At 47.7% G+C, this 22,225-nt stretch overlaps 1 protein-coding gene and 1 pseudogene across 2 annotated transcripts; one reads left to right on the top strand and one right to left on the bottom strand.

The window, feature by feature from the left end:
* Positions 1-10,114: 10,114 nt before the first annotated feature.
* TRH (thyrotropin releasing hormone) lies at positions 10,115-13,239 on the bottom strand. 2 transcript variants are annotated; one of them, XM_037829589.1, is made up of 3 exons: positions 13,112-13,239; positions 11,942-12,163; positions 10,115-11,266 (listed from the first exon to the last, which is right to left on the bottom strand). In XM_037829589.1, exons 2-3 carry the CDS (start codon positions 12,153-12,155, stop codon positions 10,752-10,754), a joined length of 729 nt encoding a protein of 242 aa, XP_037685517.1. In that variant the 5' UTR covers positions 12,156-12,163; positions 13,112-13,239; the 3' UTR covers positions 10,115-10,751. The 2 variants fall into 2 exon arrangements, with proteins under 2 accessions (XP_037685517.1, XP_037685527.1); XM_037829599.1 differs by lacking the exon at positions 13,112-13,239 and adding an exon at positions 13,004-13,092.
* On the top strand, positions 12,840-20,678 carry LOC119527144 (annotated as a pseudogene).
* The last annotated feature ends 1,547 nt before the right edge of the window (positions 20,679-22,225 follow it).

Here is a 22,225-nt window from a genome sequence, read left to right as displayed (position 1 = left end):
CATACAGTATTTGTCCTTTTTTTGTCTGGCTCATTTCACTCAATACGATTTCTTCCAGGTTCATTCATTCTGTTTTTAGGGCTGAATAATATTCCATTGTCTTGACAGACCACATTTTGCTGTCATCAGCTGATGGACACGGGTTGCTTCCACCTCTTGGCAATTGTTAATAATGCTGCTATGAACATTGGTGTGCAAATACCTGTTCAAGCCCCTGCTTTCAATTCTTTTGGGTATGTACCTGGACGTGGGATTGCCAGGTCATATGGTAATTCTATACTTAACTTTCTGAGGAACGGCCAAACTGTCTTCACAGCAGCTGCACCATGTTGCACTCCCATCAACAATGCACAGGAAACCAGTGGTTCTTGACCTTTCTGGATTATAGACCCCATTTGGGAATTTGATGAAAACTCTAAACCCTTCTCCCAACAAAAACTAGATTTAAACTGATAAAGTAATAATCCCAAGAGCTGGCATTTATGCATAATTTACTATGTGCCAGGCACTGAGTTAAATGGTTTACATGCCTCATCTCATTTCATCTTCACGACATCCAAGTAAGATAGGTTTCTACATCACCACTTTTCAGAGGGGAGTGTGAGACACAGAGAGGTCACCTGCTGGAAGCCACACAGCTACTTAGCAGTTCAGTCTGGTCTCAGACCTTGGTCTCCATGACTACAAACCCTGTGCTTTTAACCAGTTCACTCTACTACATATATATATCTACCCAATTTTTTAGTCAATTTTATTTTTTATAAACTTTTAATTTTTAAATAATTTCAAACTTACAGGACAGTTGCAAAATAATACAAAACCCACACAGAGAATTCCAACATATTTCCCATTGAGGCAACTTTAGGACTGATAAACCCACGGAAGAACCAAAGTGGCATCCTTCCTGAGTGCTAGGGATATAACCTCTGCCTCAAAGATCTCCCACTTCAGTGGGGAGACAGACACTCTCCCTGGTGATTGGTGCTATGATGGGGGAGCTGGAAGCACACAGAAGGGTCATCTAACCCAGCAAAGGGTGGGGAGCCCGAGGAAGGGTCTTAAGGACCCTAGGAGTCCCCAGAGAAACATCAAGAACTGCTGGAATATATAAAGCATGAGAGTCAGCATTCTGTAGCTGTCATACTTGGAAGTCAGACCACCTGGATTTAAATCCTGGCTCTGTGGGAAAGTCACCTAGCCTCTCTGTGCCAAGTTTCCCATCTGTAAGATGCTAACAATAATAGAAAGGCTTGAATGACTTGCTTCAAGTGGAGTGGTTAGGGCAGTACTTGGCACATAGTAGGTGCTCAATAAATAACTGTCATTATTATCAGCTCAGTGCCTGGCACTATAGGGGCTCCCTTTTCTTCCTAGACTGGCATTCTCTCAAACAAAATCCTTACACTTCCCAAGAATGGCCTGGGTCCCATGCTCTCCAGGGTTGCTCTGAAACCCTGTGCCCCCTCTCAAGGGACACTCAGGCTGAGCCCAGCGTGGGCCCCATGCCATCCCTCCAGCCACAGGCCCAAAGCAGCCAGGCTGGTGTGTGTGTGCCAGCCTCCACCCGGTGGATGGGGTGTACCGGCATGTGTGCCAGGAAGCCCTCCTCCCCAGAAGCTGGCAATTAGGAAATCGCTCTCCCTATGGATAAGTCCTAATCAGCCTGGCCAAGAACGTGGCTGCGACTCAGGAAAGATGATCCCTGAAGATAAGAGCCACTTAAATATCCTGGCATTGACCACAGGTCCCCTTGGTAACCCGTAACTCTCAGCACAATTTAGCCGCTGGGCTAATTGATGTTCTCCGAAGTAGGCAACTCATACCCGGGCAATCGAAATAGGCTCTAATTACCGACATCCTCCAGGTAAGAAGCCCCACATGTTCTCACGCCATTCAAGAGGCCCCCACAACTGGAACTGAGTCTCTCCAGGCACTGGTCCTCTGATCAGACTTAATTAATCAAAATAAGGTCTGCAGAAAGAATTAAAGAGCGCATCAGAGGAAGTAGTGACATTGGGATGGTTTGCAGCAAAGTAAGACGGCAGATCCTTGAAGAAACATTCTCCAGCTTTTCAAAGCTGCCTCTGCAGAGGACAGTGGGCAGAGAACAGATCACTGTACTCAGAGTCCAACAGAACCCAGCTGATATGAGGCCTTAGATAAGTCGCTTGGTCTCTCTGAGCCAGGTGTTTCTCATCCGAAAAAAGGGATGTTCCAGTTTGCTAGAGCTGCCTTTATACAAAATACCAGAAATGGACTGGGTTTTGTAAAAGGGGTTTATTAGGTTACATACTTACAGCTCGAAGGCCATGAAAATGTCCCAATTAAGGCATCAACAAGAGGATACCTTCACTGAAGAATGGCCAATGGCATCCAGAATACCTCTGTCAGCTGGGAAGGGCACATGGCTGACATCTGCCTCTCCCAGGTTGTGTTTCAGCTCCTCTGTCAGCTCCTGTGCATCCTTAGCTTAGCATCTCCAAACATCCTTCTGTCCGCAACTCCAAGCATCTCTGAGCATCTCTGTCAGCTCCCAAGCATCTCTCCAAAGATGCTCTGAGCTCCTTCTGTCTGTGAGCTCTCTTATAGCACTCCAGTGATTTAATTAAGACCCACCCTGAATGGCGGGGCCCACATCTCCATGGAAATAATTTAATCAAACACTTCCACCCTAATCAACAGACTAATCAGTCTGACCCCACAAGATTGCCTTAAAGTTTTTGGCAGGTTCTTGACAGCACAAGGCAGATTGTGGGCAGCCAAAAGAGGGCCGTTCGGAGACCTTTGGGATATCTTCAAAGGCAGGGTAATTGGGCAGATGTCACACCTGTTTGCATTATAAGCCATCAGCTCTTTGGCCATCTTTAAGGTGTGGCTCACAGATTGGTATTAACTGCAAAGCACCCTACTGTGGTTGCTTGAAGCTGTTATGTTCCCCAATGTGCCAGTTTGAATGTATTATGTCCCCCAAAACACTATTATCTTTGATGCAATCTTGCGTAGGCAGATGTATTAGTGTTGATTAGATTGTAATTCTTTGAGTGTTTCCATGGAGATGCGCCCTACCCAACTGTAGGTGATAACTCTGATTAGATAATTTCCATGGAGGTGTGGCCCCACCCATTCAGCATGGGCCTTGACTAGTTTACTGGAGCACCATATAAGCTAAGACAGAAGGAGCAAGCTTGCTACAGCTAAAAGGGACACTTTGAAGAACATATAGGAGCTGAGAGAGGAGCTGCAGCTTAAAGAAACATTTTGGAGATGGCCTTTGAAAGCAGACTTTTGCTCCAGAGAAGCTAAGAGAGGACAACTGCCCCAAGAACAACTAAGAGTGGCATTTTTGAGGAGCTGCAGCCTAGAGAGGAACGCCCTGGGAGAAAGCCATTTTGAAACCAGAACTCTGGAGCAGTCGCCAGCCACGTGCCTTCCCAGCTAACAGAGGTTTTCTGGACACCACTGGCCATTCTTCAGTGAAGGTACCCGATTGTTGATGTGTTACCTTGGACACTGTATGGCCTTAAGACTGTAACTTTGTAACCAAATAAAACCCCTTTATAAAAGCCAATCCTACAACTATGTAATGGTACTGTGAACAATCAAATGTACGATTTGTTTTGTATGACTGCGTGGTATGTGAATATATCTCAATAAAATGAATATTAAAAAAAAAAAAACATGGAAGGTTCCAGGGAGGCCTGTGAGGGGCCAGCGGTCAACTGAGGCCAAGAACAAGGGCATCTATGTATGTCAAGAGGCTGGAGAGGAAGGAGAAAGAACTCTGGGGCCACTTAACTCCTTCACAATTCTGAAATGTTTATGCCTGGGATAAATGTTGTGCTGTTTTGTTAATGTTGCTTTTCAAAATACAAGTCACTTTTGCATAGGTGGGTAAATAAAGGGCAAGTACTAAAAAAAAATAAAAATAAAAGAGAGAGAAGTGTGTCACACTGAAATCCGTGGCCCAATGTAAAGGCTCTGTGAGGTCTCTGTTCCTTCCTCCCATCCCCATTGCATAAACAAAACTACTTTGTTTTGCCATGTTTTAGAACATTACTTTCTTAATGACTAAACTACATCATTTTAATGAATACAAACTGTGGTGGCTTGGGGTTATATATCCCAGAAAAATATGTTCCTAATCTTAATCCATTCCAGAGTGTGTGGACCCACTGCAATTAGGACTTTTTGATGAGGTTACTTCAATTAAGGTGTGGCTCCACAGAATCAGAATGGGTCTTAATCTATTACTGGAGACAGAAAAGCCATGGAAAGAACAAGAAGATGGAAGTCAATGGAACCAGGAAGAGAAAAGGAGAAGAAGCTGCCATGTAAAGGCAAAGAACCCCAGCCAGAAGACACCAACTCCAGGAGGAAGCAAGCCTTCTGGTCTCTGAAACCGTGAGCCAATAAATTCCTGCTGTTAAACCAACCCATTGTATGGTATTTGTTTTAGCAGCTGGGAAATGAAAGCACCAACATATTACTAAATAAGCGTATTTTAAAAATTTAAATGTAACACTGAAACATGAAGATAGAATAAATGAAATCAATTCTGTCAACACATAAAAAATTTAAATAACTTAAAAAAAAAAAAAAGCCAATCCATTTCTGGTGTTTTGTGAAAAGGCAGCATTAGCAAACCAGAAAACCCAGAAAAGGCCATGTTCTTTTAATCCATTCCTGTGGGTTCAGACCTATTGTGGGTGGGGAGTTTTGATTAGGTTATTTCAATTGAGATATGACCCACTTCATTCAAGGTGGGTCTTAATCCTCTTACCGGAGTCCTTTCTAAGAGGATAAAACACATACAGAAGCAGAGAGAGAAGAAATTAAGAGAAGTTCACAGAAAAAGCCCCAGAGAAGTTTAGAGAAAAAGCCACAGATGGAGAAGCCAGAAAAACTGGAGCAATGAAACCCAGGAGAGAAGGACCAGGAGACGTCACCATGTGCCTTGCAATCTGACAGAGGAGCCGAAGCTCACTGGTAACTGCTTTTCAGAGTCCAGGTATCGTCCTGTTGATGCCTTAATTTGGACATTTTCATGGCCTAAGAGCTGTAAATAGTAAGTTACTAAATCCCTATTGCAAAAGCCCATACATTTCTGGTATATTGCATTCCGGCAGCTTTACCAAACCAAAACACCTACCCACCACCTCCTTCTCCTGCCCTGGAATCAGGCAGACCAGGTCTCAAATCCCAGATGCATCTTCACCCATGTGACCTTGATTCAGACATTCAATCAATGGTTCCTGAGGACTAAAAAATATAGATATAGAGATATAGAGATGATACAGATATAAATACAGATACGGATATGGATATGGATGTATATACATAGCTCCTGAGTTCGTGAAAACTCACCCAAGAAGACTGCAGCAGATGCTGTGGGTGTCTCTCCAAAGCCCCTCAGCTTTCACCATCGTGATCCGTGCCAATGATCTGCTGAGCCTCTTCACCTACTGGCCTTCTTGAGCCCTAGCAAAGGGCAAGATGGATGTGCCAGGGACTTAACATCCCCTGGGGAGAACCTGCCAAGGTTCTCAGTGGGAAGTGGAAGGCAAATCTCTGGCTTCCTCGCTCCGACTGAGGTGTGTTCTACAGTCTCCCGGAGGTCCCCGGCAGGATTGAGCCCCTGCTTCCTTCCCCTTCCTGAATCGCTCCCCCACTCCCAGACCAGTGCTTTTGGACCCCACCTCCAAGTGAGGAACTTGCCTTCAAATGCTTGTCTTGGGGCCTGGTTCTGAGGGAGCCCAGCCCATGACAGATATCATTACAAACTGTGACAAAAACAATGAAGGACTGGGATGTGGTGCCACATCCGGACTAAGCATCAGTGTCCTTGAAGTGACATCTAAGGGGAGTAGGAGTTATTTGGTGCAAATAGTCGGGACATAGCACAGAAAGCAAAAACTGCTGCTTAAGAATTTTAAGCGAAAAGTGTTAACACAGCAGGAATGACATCCAGCTCATTAACACTGCCGCAGCCTCCTTGGTTGGACAGAGCCAGGATAGTCCATTCTGAAAGGCTATGGCATGGGAACTGATGGGCTAAGCCTTGTCTTGTACCAGTTATTGCATATTTTGAATATCACCCTTGGAATTAGGGTATGCAAAGTAGGCAGGCTCTAAATGGCCAACAATATGCTTATTGGGGCTATATTTTGAGCAACTGGATGTGGAAGAATTTCAATTTGGCACCAGCAGGCTTTGGGCCAGTGGTCCTAGCCTGATGTGAAGAAATAACCAACAGGGGAGCTACAGGGAACCAATACACAGGGACTGTATTTGACCCATCTATATAATAGTGGTAAAGTGGAGCAGATGACTGATAGGAGAAAAGAAAATTCTAGACAGACAGAATAACATGAACAAAGGCCCCGTGGTATGTTCAGGAAACTTAAAGGAGGTCAACTGGCCATCATGGCTGGAGTAGGGACTTCGGATTTTATCCCAGGTAAGATGGAAGCCACTGATGGGTTTCAAGCAGGGTGGGTGCCATGATCAGATTTGCACTTCAGGATGGTCTCTCTGGCTGCTGTATGGTGAGTGGATTTGGGGGACAAGAGTAGAAGCCAGGAATCCAGTGAGGAGGCTACTGCAGCGATGAAATGAGGGGTGATGGTGTCCAGGATCAGGGTGGCGACAGAGGAAATGGTGAAATTGAGGCATGTGCAGGAGTTAAAATCTATGGAACAGGATAAGGATTGGATATGGGTGATGGGACGGGAAGGCATAGAAACAACTCCCAGGTTTCAGGCTCACAGACTTAGAAAAGCCAACTTACTTCTAAGTTTTCTCTTCTATAAACTGGGTTTGGCTGTAATGGGCTAATTCATTCATTCAACATGTATTTGTAGAGAACTTCAGTGGATGTAAAAACACTTTTCCCAATGCCTGGCCCCACAGCAGGTTCTTGGTAAAATGTTGGGTTTTCTTTTATCTTTCAAAGCTCAAACTCCAAGTGTCCCTTCCTACAGGGAGACTTCCCTGATTGCACCCTAACCCACGCTGATCTCTCACACTTCTAAGCTTTGGCAATCAGAGTCCCTGTCTGGAGAATGGACTGAAGCAGGAAAATGGGGAAGATTAAACAAGGTAAGAGGCTCATTCCCTTCAAGGCTAGAAGATAGGGTGGGGGAGGGAAGAGAGAATTCGAAACATCTGATTTCAAATGTTAGCGACTCCAAAAAATACATTATTTCATTATTAGGCCTTTATTAATTTTCTTTCCTTTCGCCTTAAATGTCTTCCCCTTTATTTATCCTTTCACTCAGCTTGGAAGTCTTCCAGGAAGTTTCCTTTGCCCAAACAGACCAAATTACTTCTTCATCCATGTCCCCTTGCATTCTCTGTTTGCCACGATCAACACTTCTCACACTAAGTCATTCTCATTTATTTGCTGGTCTGTGTCCCCACTGGATAGGGGGGTGCAGGGCTTAAGGGCAGGAGTTCCAGGAAATCAGGCCCGTAAACTAAAATAGAAGGAACTCAAAGCTTTTCAACATCCATTCAACAAATACTTACTGAGCAACTGCTTCGTATCAGCTCCTGCTCTAGGTGGCAATGATGAAGGCAGACACGGGTGAGAACACCTCACAGGGAAGATGGGAAGGATTTCGGCAGAGAGAGAATAAGGGGAAGGAATCCGTGTCAGCTGGAACTGGCTACGTTTTGCTGCAGTAACAAACCCTGAAATCTCAGGCTTAACACGACACAAGTTTATTCCTTACTTGTGCAAAGTTCGATGTGGATTAGCGGGGTCTCCATCTGGTGACGCCAGAGCCCAGAATCACTCATCATGAGGCTCTGCGATCTCACCATGCGGCTTCCCAAAACTCCACGGCAGGAAGAGATGAAGGAAAGACTTGGGCTCCTAACTGCCCCAGCCCGGAAGTGATGCGCTTCTGCTCGCTGCCCATTGGCTGGAACTGGTCACATGACTCCACCATAATTGCAAGGGAAGCTGGGAAATGAGGGGAGATTTTTGCAGCGCTTCTGCCAGGGTATCCCAGGCTGAGTGAAAGGCATGCGTGGAAGAGGGGAAAAGAGGAAGATATTTGGAAAGCAGCAAGTAGACTGTCTTGAGGATAAAGCCCCAATGCCTGGCATGTAGTAGAATTGAAATAAAGCTCCAGTGACTGTTTGTGGTTGGAGATTGAAGCAAGGAGGGAACGAGTAGGTCTCCAGCATTACACTTTGAGTCCCTCTTGGTGCTGGAGCACTAGAGCCAAGAAATGTCACTTACCAAGTATCTCCTCCCTGCCAGACCCTGTGCTGGGTACTGTACACATAACATTCCATCTCATCTAATCCTTAGAACAAACTTAAGGAATGTGTGGGAAGGAATATAGGGATTATTTTGCCCACATTACAGATGAGGAAACTGAGGCTCACATAGGTTTAGTCATTTGTCTAGGCCTGAAGCACCATGACCCTTTTCCATCACTGTGCACCGTGCACCACTTGCAGGGGAGAAGGGAGAAAACATTAGATGGCTGGGGGGTGGGCTTCTCACTCTCCAAATGATCCTATATCTCAGGAGGAAACAACACCCCTCACATCAATTGAGCTGGGAAGCAGGGGAGGGTGGGGTGTGTCCTTGGGCAAGTGGCTTCAGATCTCCACACTTGGTTTCCACGGCTGCAAATGGTCACAACAGCCCTGTCTCCTGAGTCATTTATGGGGATTCTGTGTGAAAGCACCTGTAAGCATTTAGCACCAGGCCATGCTCCGTAAGGGGCCAGTAGTATTTGTTAGAGTGGCCATCTTCTGGGGTTCTGTGAGCAGAGGGGAACTTGCTAGGGTCCCACTTGTCTCTGGTGGTGACAGCAGGGTGCTTGAGGGCTTCCGGAAGAAGGCAGCCTGTGGTGTGGAAAGAAACCAGACAAGGCTGGATGGACATGTTGTGCAACCTGGGGCATAACCGTGGTCTGAAAATGAGGATTTGTTGGTTTCTCATCTGTCAAATGGTGGCTTTTTCAGAGGGTTCTCAGGAGCGCTAATGGAGATGATGGGTGCGTATCTATCTTATAAACCCCAAGTCTTCCTCTCTTCTCATCCCTTCCCTGTTCCTTGCCCCACCTGAACTGCGAATGCCCCAAAGTGAGAAGTTGAGTCTTAACCTTCCAGCCCTCTTTTCCCCCCATCCCAAAAGTTAACCAAAAGCTGTTTGTAGAAAAGCCAAAAAGCCCATCCATCCCCCAAATAGAAGTAGTCTAATTCAGACCCTAGGGCCTGAGAAAATTTGGGAGTTTCATTTAAGTCAGTGGTTGCAAATTGGCAATGAGCAGGCCAAATTCAACCCCAGACAAGATACTTAATGTTTCTGTCCCTTAGTTTCTGCATTGGTAAAATGGCATAATAGGCTGTGGTGAGGATTAAATGAATTCTTATATGTAACATGGTTAGGAGAGTGCCTGACACATAACAAGTGGGGTGTGTTTGTGTGTGTGTCTTTTATAACTGTTGTTTAATTCACATAATTTCTTAAACCTTTTGGATTTGACTGACTTGAGATGGTCTCTCCAGTTTGTCCCAGTCCCCACCATGCCCTCTTGTCCTGCAGCCAGCCCACCTTCCTTTCCTGGCTGCAGAAGGCCCATGGTTTGAGTCCCCGGACTGCAGCCTGGTCCTTTGTCTTCTTTATGCCAATCAGATGACGGACTCAACTCCTGCCACAGAACCATAAGGATTATAGACCTCAACCAGTCCAAGCTCTCTCCATCCCACAAATCAGGCAAGCTCCAGGCATGACCCTGAACTGGCTTCCCAGACCCCTGGCTCCATTTCAAGCCAGCCGTGTATCTTTGGGCAAGCCCCTCCTCTTCTCCAGGCCTCAGTTTCCCCAGAGGTCCAAAGGGCTCCAGAACCCCTGCCTACCTCCCGAGCATGTTCTAAGGTGGGGACAGTAAAAAGGATGTTTCATTCCCATTTTCCCTGATTCCCTCCTTAGCAGGACTGCGGAGCCCTGGTCTCACCCCTTTTAAACACCCTCTTGATGCTGAAAAGAAAACCCCCTAACCAACTGGGTGAATACAGCAATCACAGAGTTCTGAGATTATGCAGATGCATGTTTTATTATCATTAGGATGATTATCATCAACAAGGGGAAGGTGCCTAGAGGGTTATATACAAGCCACCGCTTCCAGGGCAATGTTAACAATATTCCTATTTACACACATTTATTCCCACAGCCACCACACAGCACAGCACCAGCGGACATCTGTACCTACATATGTTTCCCCCAACCAGACACAGCTGCAGATTCTCCCACAAGGGACCCCCAAAATGGGGGAGATCTTCGGTCCTGAGGGTGAGCTTAACACATGGCAAATCCGGCCAGATGGGGCAGGGCAAGGAAGCTGGATTTGGGCATCACAGCTTCAATCCCACTCCAGCCCTCACTGGTGGCTCATCCCAGAAACACCCTACCCAACACTGGAGATTCCTTAGAAGACACAAAAGGACCATCTTAGCCAGAGCTAAGGAAGGGGATAGGTCGGGGTGGGGAGTGGGGGAGTCTCTGGGATCTTCCCTTTGGCAGCTGTGCAAAGTGGGGTTAATTTGGGATTTTAACTCACGGGCTGGCTTTCTCATGTCCCTGAAGGAAGGGGGCAAGGCCAGGGGCCTGGACATGTGCAGACACAAGGTTCTCTGGGGAAGGGTGAAGATGGGGGTCATGAAAGGCTAGGGCACAAAGGGCTCAGGACATTCTCAGACCCCAAACTTGACTTTACAGGGAATTGGGCTCACTCCTCCAGGGGCTCCCTAGCCCAGGCCGCCCGCCGCCCAGGGTGCTGCCGCTTCTCCTCAGCTCCGTGGCTCTGGCTCAGGTCATCCAGGAGCCCGAGCAGGAAGCCTGCTTGGCCACAGGCTACCTGGGGGCCACATGGGCCTCCCGGGGTCCTCTTGCCCGGATGCTGGCGTTTCTCAGGCATCACCTCTCCGTCCACATCCTCCTCCTCCTCTTCCCAGCTCCTTTGGGCCTTGGGATCCAAGGTCCACCTGCCCGGGTGCTGCCTCTTGGTGACGGCGTACCCCAGCCAGGGGGACCGCCGGCCGGGGTGTTGCCGCTTGTGCTGGGTTACATCAAATGACCACGAAGACTCATCCTCCCGACGGCCAGGGTGCTGCCGCTTGTGGGGTCCCCCAGCTCCCCCTTCTTCTTCCTCCTCCTCTTCAGCTCCCTCTTCTGCCTCCTCTTCCTCCCTTTTGCCTGGATGCTGACGCTTATAGAGCCAATCAGGTTGAAGGCTCTGGGGTTCTGAGGAAGGAATAAGGCCAGTGAGGGATACCCAGGCACCCACAATGGGGGGGGGGCAGTGTCCCCATGAGTGCCCACCCCAGCCTCCCTCCCAGTCGAGGCATGTTCCTTGAAGCACCCACCACCCAGAGTCATAGCCCTGCCCCCTGCCTCTCAGGTCCACAGACACACAACACTAACACAGACCATCAAAGGCATGGCCTGTAGGCTCCAATCCCAGCTCTGTTGCTCCTTAACTGTGTGACTTTAAGCAACTCACTTAACCTCTCTGAGCCTCCATTTTCTGTGAAGTTGTTAGGAAAATCAAATGTGTTTGAAGTGTTCACAACAATGCCTTATGAGTAGTAATTAAAAACTGTCACACACAAAGAGACTCTCACACACACAAGTCTTCCTCACTGAAGGTCTGTTCTCTGCCAAACATTCCCTGGGCTGAGAAAGGAGAGGGATGGAACCCACACACACACCTCCCCCAGGTACGGTTCACCTGAGGATCTTAAGGAGGGGGGTGGCCAATAGGGGCCAGAGAGAGGCTGGACGACCTCAGACAAGAAGCTCCCCATCTCCGTGTCCAGGTCAATCCCCCAAACCCCCAACCCCCATCCCGGCTGAAACCAGAGAGGTCTCCTCTCACCCCTGCAGCCCGGGCCAGCCCCTCCTACCCCCGCCCCTCACCTGTGTCGTGCTGGCCCTGGTCGGCTCGCAGCCTCTGGAGGTCTTCGCGGAGGAGGAGAAGGCGCCCTGCCTGGCGCAGGAGGTCGTCCAGGCCGGGTCGCTCCACAGCCGTCGCCGCCTCCTGCTGGGTCGCCTCGGGCTGGGAGCGGCCGCCGGGGACACCGGTCAGAGTCAGAGTCAAAGCCAGGGCGAGCAGCAACCAAGGGCCTGGCATCGCGGCGTCTGGGGTGGGAAGACAGAGCCAGGGGGTGAGTGCGCCATGCCCCAGCCCGGGACGGGAAGCAGGGGGTGGGGATGGGGGGATGTGCCCCGAGCCCTGGGTTCACACCTGTCACTTCTAGGCGTCCTTGCCAACAGCGGTATCTGGGGGTGCCTAGCCTCACTCTGCTGGCTGCGCAAGGACACAGGGGGATCCCCACCCCTCAAAGTTAGGCGAGGCTGGGGAGGCCAGTGTGTGCTGGGACACTCCAAGAGTGTGACCACCCCGCATCTCCCGTTAGGATTCCCCCCAACGCTCCCAGCGTTACATTCTATTTCCAACACCATCGCCGACGTTCTAATTTCAAAGCTAAAATTCACGTTCTAAAGCTAAAATTCTATTTGTAACACTAAGATACTATTTCTAACGCTGAGATTCCATGACGAACGCTAGGCATTTAATTCTTAACGCTAAGCTCCTAATTCCAACGCTAATTCCAGGGCTAAGATTCTACTCCTAGAGCCAAGATTCAGATTCTCACGCTAAGATTTGAATTCTATTTCTAACGTCAGACTTTAGATCCTAACTCCCAGGCTCTAACGCCGACGCCCGGGAACATCCCGGCGCGGACCTCAGGCTGGGATGCCAATGGCGAACCTTCCTTTCCCACGATTGCCGCCAGGCGCTCCAGACGCCGGGATGCGAGCGCACAGGGGCGAGCGCCACAAGTGTGCCAGCGCGTGCCTCCCGTCGGGTCCCCCGGGCCGCGCCTGTGGGAGACGCGGGGCGGGTACAAGCGCCACGACCCGGCGATCCCGGGAGCGCTCGGGGAATGAACAGCGGCGGCTTCTCCCCGTGCGCACCTGGAGCCGGCGCCGCGCTCCGGGTGCCAGCCGAGGGGCGAGCGGAGAGGCTCCTTTTCCCGTGCTCCCGGACGCCGCTTGCAGCACAGAGGGGCTGGAGGTGGTTACCTGCCCGGCGCGGGCTCCGGGGGACGAATCCGGAATCCTGGGGTTCGGGATCGAGAGTTTCGAGGTCCGGGTTCCTCCGGAGTCCGGGGGCGCGGGCTGGACCGGGGGCGCCGGCTGCCAGCTCCTCGGCGGGGCTGCTGCTTATAGCTGCGCGCGAGGCGTCGGCGCTGGTGAGGTCAGCGGGGAGGGTCGCCGCCGCCGGGAAGGGGCTGCTGACGGCAGCCGACCCCGCCGGGACCCCGCCCGCCAGCTCCGCCGGAAATCTGGGGCGGGGGCAGCGGGGGAGGAAGGGGACAGAGGAGGCGAGAGCTGCAAGATGGGGAGCCGGCGTGGGGTCGTTTCTGCTCACCCAGTTCCGGAGGCTATCTGTTGTCCAAGAGAGGAGGGTGCAAAGGGAGAGACAAAGAGGCAGAGAGGGACTGATAGAGAATCAATACACTGAAAAAAATCGGAAGTAGAGATAGAGATAAAGACTGAGAGACACTTAATGGAGAGAGAAAGAGAGATGCAGAGTAGACACTCAAAAAGAGATACACACCCAAAGAGACAGAAAGACAGAGTCAAAACACGGGAAGAAAGAGATACAGAGCCGTTGTTTGTGTGACCCTTGGCAAATGCCTCCCCCTCTCTGGGCCTCAATTTTCTCATCTGAGCAATGGTGGGGGCAGGGGCAGTTTTCAGAATTCCAGCTGGTGGCCTCTGGGCTACAACCAGTCCACAGATGCTTTTGTTTGACTCCCACAATGTTTGGGAAAAAACTGAATAACCACCATTTAAAAATCAGGAGAACTCAGGAAGGATTTGGATTTATGGTTTCTCTTGAAAATCACTTGAAAAGCCAGTGGACCTGCCTTTCCTCCTGGCAACAGCCAGCTGGAGCTGAGCCTGATTGCCCCGGGTTGCCACACTCCCCACCATTCCCTACAGTTCCCAATATTATTGCCCCTGTAACAAAGGAGGGATATTGGAGTTCCCAATCCATGGATCAGTAGTCTGTTGGGTCCCACTCCACCCAGGCAAAGGAAGGGATGGGGTACAAGGAGGAGAAAGGTATAGAAGCCAAGGAGCTGGTTCCCTAGTCAACCCCAGTGTCCTAGCTTTCACATGATGCCTTGGGAGAGCTGACTAGCACAGCCACCCCTGAGCACAGCCTCTGTCTTAAAATGTGTAATGAGCAACCACTGTGTGCCAGGCTCCTCTCTTGGTCCTGGAGACCCTGAAGTGAATCAGGTCTAGCCCCAACCCTTAAGGAGTTCACAGACAGGGAGGGAAATGGACTTGGAAAGACAGAGTAATTACATAGGGTGGTGCAGGCTGGGATGAAGGTCTGGGTGCAAGATGCTAAGGCAGGGAATCCAAAGCAAAAACCACCAAGTCTGTGGAAGAGTCCACAAAGTTCACCAAGGGGCCATGTGAGACACAACTTGAGGGATGAGGGAGAGTTAGTCAAGCCTACTCAGAGGGAACAGCATTTTAGGCAGAGGGAACAACATTGGCAAAGGCCTCTCCTGCCTCTGAACAGTCCCAAAGTTCTCCTGCCTCCCCATACATTATTTCTTCAGTCTAAAACTTTAATTGAGCAACTACTGTATGCCCCAGGCCACATTAGTAGTCTGGGAAGGGATTCGAAAGTTATTTATACTTATTATTCCTCCTTCCCCTTGGTGGAGCTCTCATCTTGGCCTGGCATGTCCATTCCATTACCTCACTGCACCCTCATATCATATCAGCTGGCAAGATAACAAGGTGGGAACTATTACAGACAGGGCCACAGGGCTCTGGGGAGGCAGAGTGGCTTGGACTGTCAGAGGTCAAGGGGAACTTTTAGATCACCAGCTAAAGCAGCCTCTCCTTTCTTTTCAGATGGAGAAACTGTGGTCTAGACCCTGACTCAGGCTCCCCAACTCCCTGGCACGATTGATGCCACTAAGGTCATTCGATTAGTCAGGGCAGATTGCAAACTCAAAACCCAGCCTGTGACCAACCAGCCCGGGCTCCAGGATTTGAAGAATCATCACCATAGCTAAGACACTCAAACACTGAGGCAGGGAAGCTTTAAATCAGACAGACAGACAGACAGACAACAGACCTGCAATCTTTTGTACACAATGGTGGGGACCTAAATCAATACCCCTTTGAGTGGCAACCTGGCAACCTCCATGAAAAGTTAACACATACCTACCTTCTACAAGACCATTCATTGTTTTCAGAATTCTTCCACAGGCACTCACACCCGTGCCCGAGGATGTATACAGAAAGTCTTCAGTGCAGCGTGGTTTATAGAAGCCAGAATTGGAAATATCCTAGATGGCCGTCAGGAGGGGCCTGCTTAAATCAAGGAACTGGGGCCCATCTGAAACTATAGGGTACATTCAGGCTTTAAATGTAAGAGGTATTTCCATATGCAGCCATGTAGAATGAGCACAAAGATATATCTTTAAGTGAAAGAAGCAAAGTAGAGAACGATGTGTACATCATGCTACCATTTGTTGATGGGGTGGGAGATGAACTATGTACTCTTAGGCGGAGACTCTCCCTCTGCAAGGATACACTAGTTCAGAGCAGAAAGGGACCCAGGGAACCAGGCAGTGCAGGGCAGGGAGAGAGAGAGGCTTGATTTTCACGGTAAGCCCTTAGTACTCTGAATTTTTCCTCTGTGCAGCATTACCTGTCCACAAACAAACAAACAGCACTGCCCCCCCCCCTAAAAAAAAATCTCATCTGAGGCCCAAAATGGGTGATAAGCATGGATGGATAGAAAAGCTGCTTTGTTGAGGGTGAGATGGCAGAAATATCATCCCCTGATGAGCCCATATCTTGGGTTTCTGTAATCGGGGATTTGAGCTGTCACGTTTGGAAGAGCACCTGGGTGTCTGGGGAGAGGTGAGGGGACTTCCCAAGCAGCCCAAGGGATCAGAGAGGATGGGGCAAGTATCAGGGTGTCTTCAGCAGAGACAGCCTCCCAACCTCCTTCCCTCATTCAGCACAAGTCAGGACCTTGTTCTCTCTCCTGGAGCTGAGATACCCAGCCATTTATGTTGCATATATTTTTCCATATCACCCCCCTTTTTTTTTTCCTGATAATACAAATGTGCTTCATTTGCAGGACTACAGTTGTTTATCAGATTAATGGAGTTAAGTCTTTGAAAATTAGTAATGAAATAATTTAATGGTGCATTTGTACACTATTTCCAATTCCCATTGCTGTTCCCCACCCTCAACAACACACAAACACACACCCATCTTCTTGCAGGAGTCTTATGAATCCCAAAGTGGGTTCTGATTTCCCTGCCTCCCGAGTTTCCCTATCCCCCTCTCTTAAAGCCCCTCTGCTCCCTGTTCAGGATGTCCCACAGGTATTTTGGAGTCTATCAACTCTGAGCTGCAGAAATGCTGAAAGCAACCCCACCTAGCTTGCCTTTTAATTTTGTTCATTTTTTTGATTACACTTTTAATTTTGAGATAATTGTAGATTCACATGCAGCTGTAAGAAGTAATACAATGAGATCATGTGTAGTCTTCATCAGTGTGCTGGTTTGTATATATTATGTCCCCCAGAAAAAGCCATATTCTTTAATGCAGTCTTCTGGGGGAAGATGTATTAGTGTTGATTAGGTTAGAATCTTTGGATTAGGTTGTTTCCATGGAGATGTGACCCATCCAACTGTGAGTGACACCTTTGATAAGTGTGTGATCTCTTGATTGAATGTTTCCGTGGAAATGTGACCCTGCCCATTCAGAGTGGGTCTTGATTAGTTCACTGGAGTCCTATAAAAAGAGTTCACAAATAGAGGGACCTCAGAGCGACTGAGAGAGACATTGTGAAGAGGAGCTGAAGCTAAGGGAGGACAAAACGCCCCAAGAGCAACATTTTGGAGAGTGCCATTTTGAAACGCATCCTGGGAGCAAGCAGATGCCAGTCACTTGCCTTCTGAACTAACAGGGGTTTTCCAGACACCATTGGCCATTCTCCAGTGAAGGTACCCTATATTTGATGTGTTACCTTGAACACTTTATGGCCGTAAGACTGTAACTGTGTAACCAAATAAACCCCCTTTATATAAGCCAATCCATCTCTGGTGTTTTGCATAATAGCAACATTAGCAAACCAGAAAAATCAGGGTCCCCCACTCCACCCCACACTAACATCTTGAAAAATGATAGTACAGTATCACAGCCAGGATATTGACATCAATAAAATCCATAGATATTATTCAGATTGCCCCAGTGTTACTTGTACTCATTTGTATATATGTGTGAGTATGATTGTGTGGTTAGTTTTATACAGTTTTATCACATGTGTACGCTTGTGTATCCACCACAGGGAGGTTTTTTAATTACAGGAAATGGTGACTTTTATATACTCAATCCCTTCATTTAGATTCTGCTATATATGTTATTAAAATACTGAAGGTCCTCTCTTGCCCAACATCATAAAAATCACCCCAGGAATTTTGGAAAAAGGAGTACATTTAATGTCTGTCCTTTCTTCTTAGAAACTCACTCTGGAAACTCTAAAATCCAGATTCCCCCTTATCCATTCCATTGGAGGTTTTTGACCCAACTGAGCAACGACTTCATTGGTGCTTAATCCACTGGGAAATTTTCAGTTCTCATTTCAACCACTGATTTGTTTCTTTATTCAGCAAGTATGTCTAGTGCATGCACCAGGTATCAAGCATGGCTTCTAGGTACTGGGGACAAAGTGGGTCCACAGGAAGATCAGGTCATTGGGTTTATCATCTAACAGAGGAAAGAGCCCTCGAGCAAGGTGATTTCAACTAGAGAATGAAATTGAGGAAAAATACACACTAGGGAGTGATTCTGGGACAGGCTACCTCGGAGAGACGGTCATTTCAGTGGAGATGGGATTGTCAAAAATGGTGAGCTGCAGATGTGGCCCCCTGTCTCTCTAAGCCCACTGGGCAGGTGAACTCACTGCCCTCCCCTCTACGTGGGACATGACTCCCAGAGGTGTAAATCTCCCTGGCAACATGCGACATGACTCCCAGGCATGAGCCTGGACCCTGAATCTTGGGATTGAGAAAGCTTTCTTGGACCAAAAGGGGGAAGAGAAATGAAACAAAATAAAGTTTCAGTGGCTGAGAGATTTCAAATGGAGTCAAGAGGTCGTTCTAGAGGGCATCTGTTCTAGTTTGCTAATGCTGCTGGAATGCAAAACACCAGAGATGGATTGGCTTTTATAAAAGGGGGTTTATTTGTTTACACAGTTACAGTCTTAAGGCCATAAAGTGTCCAAGGTAACACATCAGCAATCGGGTACCTTCACTGGAGTATGGCCAGTGGTGTCCGGAAAACCTCTGTTAGCTGGGAAGGCAGGTGGCTGGAGTCTGCTCCAAAGTTCTGGTTTCAAAATGGCTTTCTCCCAGGACGTTCCTCTCTAGGCTGCAGTTCCTCAAAAATGTCCCTCTTAGTTACTCTTGGGGTATTTGTCCTCTCTTAGCTTCTCCAAAGCAAAAGTCTGCTTTCAAAAGCCATCTCCAAAATGCCTCTGAAAGCTGAAGCTCCTCTCTCAGCTCCTGTGCATTCTTCAAAGTGTCCCTCTTGGCTGTAGCAAGCTCGCTCCTTCTGTCTGATCTCTTATATAGTGCTCCAGTAATCAAGACCCATGCTGAATGGGCGGGACCTTGCCTCCATGGAAATTATCTAATCAGAGTTATCACCTACAGTGGGGTGGGTCACATCTCCATGGAACACTCAAATTACAATCGAATCAACACCTATATGTCTGCCCACACGAGATTACATCAAAGATAATGGCGTTTGGGCAGACATAATACATTCAAACTGGCACAGCATCCTTATGTGCTATATAGATATCCCTTTTTAGTTTTTGGTGTATTGGAATAGCTAGAAGGAAATACCTGAAACTGTCAAACTGCAACCCAGCAGCCTTGATTCTTGAAGACGACTGTATAACTATAGCTTACATGGTGTGACTGTGTGGTTGTGAAAACCTTGTGGCTCACACTCCCTTTATCCAGTGTATGGACAGATGAGTAGAAAAATGGGGACAAAAATTAAACGAATAATAGGGTGGAATGGGGGGAGGATGGGATGTTTTAGGTATTCATTTTTACTTTTATTTTTACTCTTTTTCTTTTTTTGGAGTAATGAAAGTGTTCAAAAATTTATTGTGAGGATGAATGTACACCTATGTAATGGTACTGTGAATAACTGATTATACACTGTGGATGATTGTAGGTTATGTGACTATATCTCAATAAAACTGAATTAAAAAAAAGAGCTGGTCACCGTGGGAGGCAGGCAGGAGGATACCTAGGAGGCTGGAGGAGGCTGGAGGAGGTCTCTTGAACTTCCAAGGTTGTAGGTGCCCCCACACCCAGACAGGCCAATCCTTGTGCAGTCAGAGCTTCATTGGAGACCCTCTTCCCCAAAGCCAGATGGTGGAACAGCTGTTCGACCCATTCAGAAAGAAGGATGGAAGATCTGCCAGGAACACGGTGTGACCGGAAGAGGCCTGTCATTAGGCAAATAATAGAGCGCTCTGAACAGAAGCAAAGAACAGCTCTCATTTCAAAGACCCCAGTTCTTGTGATGCAGTATAGAACTTAGATGCTGGGGGGTGATGTTTGATGAATAAAACCTTCCAGCCAGACACTGATCTCTTTGGACCCATTGCTTGGCATTTGCAATCAGTTTCGATCACCTCCCATCGCGAGGCCCACCAAGATTTTGAATAGTTTTTCAATGATCTTAACAGAAAGACACCCTTTCCAGAGAAATGTGGTATTTGTCTACAGTCCATTGGCTTTCTAGAGAACACTAGAATCGTCGATGAAGAATATATTAGATGGCTCAAGGGCTAACAGGCGGCATTTTCTTTGATTCGATGGTAAAACTCCTAGAAATTCCTGTTTCTGCAGTGAAGTGTTCCTTTAGAGAGAAAAATGACACAGAAAACCTACAAATTCATCCAGTTCTTTAAAAAGAAGAAACCTGGAAATGCCTTCTGTGTTGGGGTTGATTGATCTTTATCAAAAAGATTCCTGGAATTTTGCCTTTGGACAAATCCCTTTGACAGATGATGTGGAGATATTCAGCTTTGCCAAGTATGGCACTGATTTTTATAGCTCACGCTACAAAGACCAAGTGGAAAAGTTCTGGGAAACATCTTCAAATGACTATTCAGTCTTTGATAAGTGTTATATTCCTGAAATCACTAACATTTTGCTGCTTCGATCCTGTAAGACTTCAACCCACAAGATTGGACACGTGTTTGGATAGCGATGTTGCCAGCGGCTCTCAGGCCTCATGCAAGGCTCCAACCACTGGGGAGAAGCTGCCTGCCACCCTCTAACACTTTGCCCCATCTGTTTACGCAAGTTGCAGTGTGTTATTGGCTGCAACATTGTAGAAAGATGCAAAGCGCTAGTGAGATGGGTTGAAGATGAATCTGCTGACGTATCTGGAGTAACTCCAAAACACAGTCGTGAGGATAATTTGCATTTACCAAAAACCCATGGAAGGCTTTAAAGAATGGAAAGGGTGGATAGTAAAATGCCTTGCTGCGCTCCAAAAATAAGGACCTTCAAATAGGAGTAATTAAAATAAAATACTTGCACATTAAATAAGAATAAAAGTGGTGAAGCATACAAAGATATGTGGGAAACACATTCCAGGCAGAGATCAGCAAGTGCAAAGGTGGGTTAAAAACAAGCTTGCTGACACATCCCAAAGTAATTTGGGCAGAAAATAAAAATATATATGCAGCCCCCCTAAGTGCCTCTTTGTTGCTCAGATGTGGCCCTCTCTCTCTCTAAGCCACCTCGGCAGGTGATCTCACTGCCCTCCCCACTATGTGGGACCTGACTTCCAGGGGTGTAAATCTCCCTGACAACGCAGGATATAAAAAGGAGAGGGGAGAAAATACCCTCCGGTGGTTCCCACCTCACTCAATCGCCATGAACCACCCTCCACCATTGAGTTCTCTGTCTTGATTTCCTACAACCCTCTCCTTCACTCCCTCTGTTTCAACCACATCGGCCTCATTACTGTTTCCATCTGCCTGGCATGTTCCCATTTTGAGGCCTTTGCTCTGGCTGTTCCCTCTGCCTGGAGTGCTAGAAGTAAATACCTGAAACGACCAAACTCCAACCCAGTAGTCTGGACTCTTGAAGATGACTGTATAACAATGTAGCTTACAAGGGGTGACAGTGTGATTGTGAAATCCTTGTGGATCACTATCCCTTTCTCCAATGTACGGGTGGATGAGTAGAAAAATGGGGACAAAAACTAAATGACAAATAGGGTGGGATGGGGGGATGATTTGGGTGCTTTTTTTAATTTTTATTTTTTATTTGTGTTCTGACTCTTTCTGGTGTAAGGAAAATGTTCAAAAACATATTGGGGTGATGAATGCACAACTATATGATGGTACTGTGAACAGTTGATTGTACACCATGGATGATTGTATGGTATGTGAATATATCTCAGTAAAATTGAATTTAAAAAAAATGCAATATCTACAAATCTGCCTCATTTTCCACTTTGTTCCATTTGCCCTCTCCTCTTGAGCTTTTGCTCCGCTTTGCCTGCCTCTTACGTATGTGTTGCCCCACAGGGCTCAGACAGGTGTCTGCTCACACCCCATTCACCTTCTCTAGACCTTCTTGTCCACTTCACTGTGGCTGGCCATGCACGGTGCCCTGCAAATCACCTTCTCTGCAGAATACTACACAGTCATCCAGAAGAAAGAGCCCTCCCACCCTGAGATGACCTCCCCCCTTACCAGCTGCAAGTGAGAGACAACTCAACCCAACCTGGCTTAAGCAAACTGAAGGGGATATATATTGGTCCATGTAACCAAAAGTGTTAAAAGATTTGGGGTTAGCTCCAGCTAGCCTGTCACACTCAGGAGTGGCAAAGGTCTAGATTATGCCAGACAGATCTGTGCCTGTGTCTGGGCTCAGGGGCCAAGCCAGGCTTCCAGACTCACAGTCTAAGCTGTCAAATAGAAGCTGTGAGCCCCTACTTAGCCCTGCCACCGCACCCACATGAGGTCTTGCACTCATGCTGAGCAGACAATTGCACGTCTGTGTGATCCGGATTGTTTCTAGGGAGCAATTTTCT

The sequence above is a fragment of the Choloepus didactylus genome, chromosome 1 (assembly GCF_015220235.1).
Source record: "Choloepus didactylus isolate mChoDid1 chromosome 1, mChoDid1.pri, whole genome shotgun sequence".
Classification (NCBI taxonomy): Eukaryota; Metazoa; Chordata; class Mammalia; order Pilosa; family Megalonychidae; genus Choloepus; species Choloepus didactylus.
This window is presented reverse-complemented; position numbering and strand designations above follow the sequence as displayed.

Bases quoted from the DNA above. Each gene is read 5' to 3' on its own strand.
- TRH (XM_037829589.1), bottom strand. From the start codon at position 12,155: ATGCCAGGCCCTTGGTTGCTGCTCGCCCTGGCTTTGACTCTGACTCTG. The intron at 11,267-11,941 runs GTGAGGGGCGGG...TTCCTTCCTCAG, and splicing joins CCAGGGCCAGCACGACACAG to AACCCCAGAGCCTTCAACCT.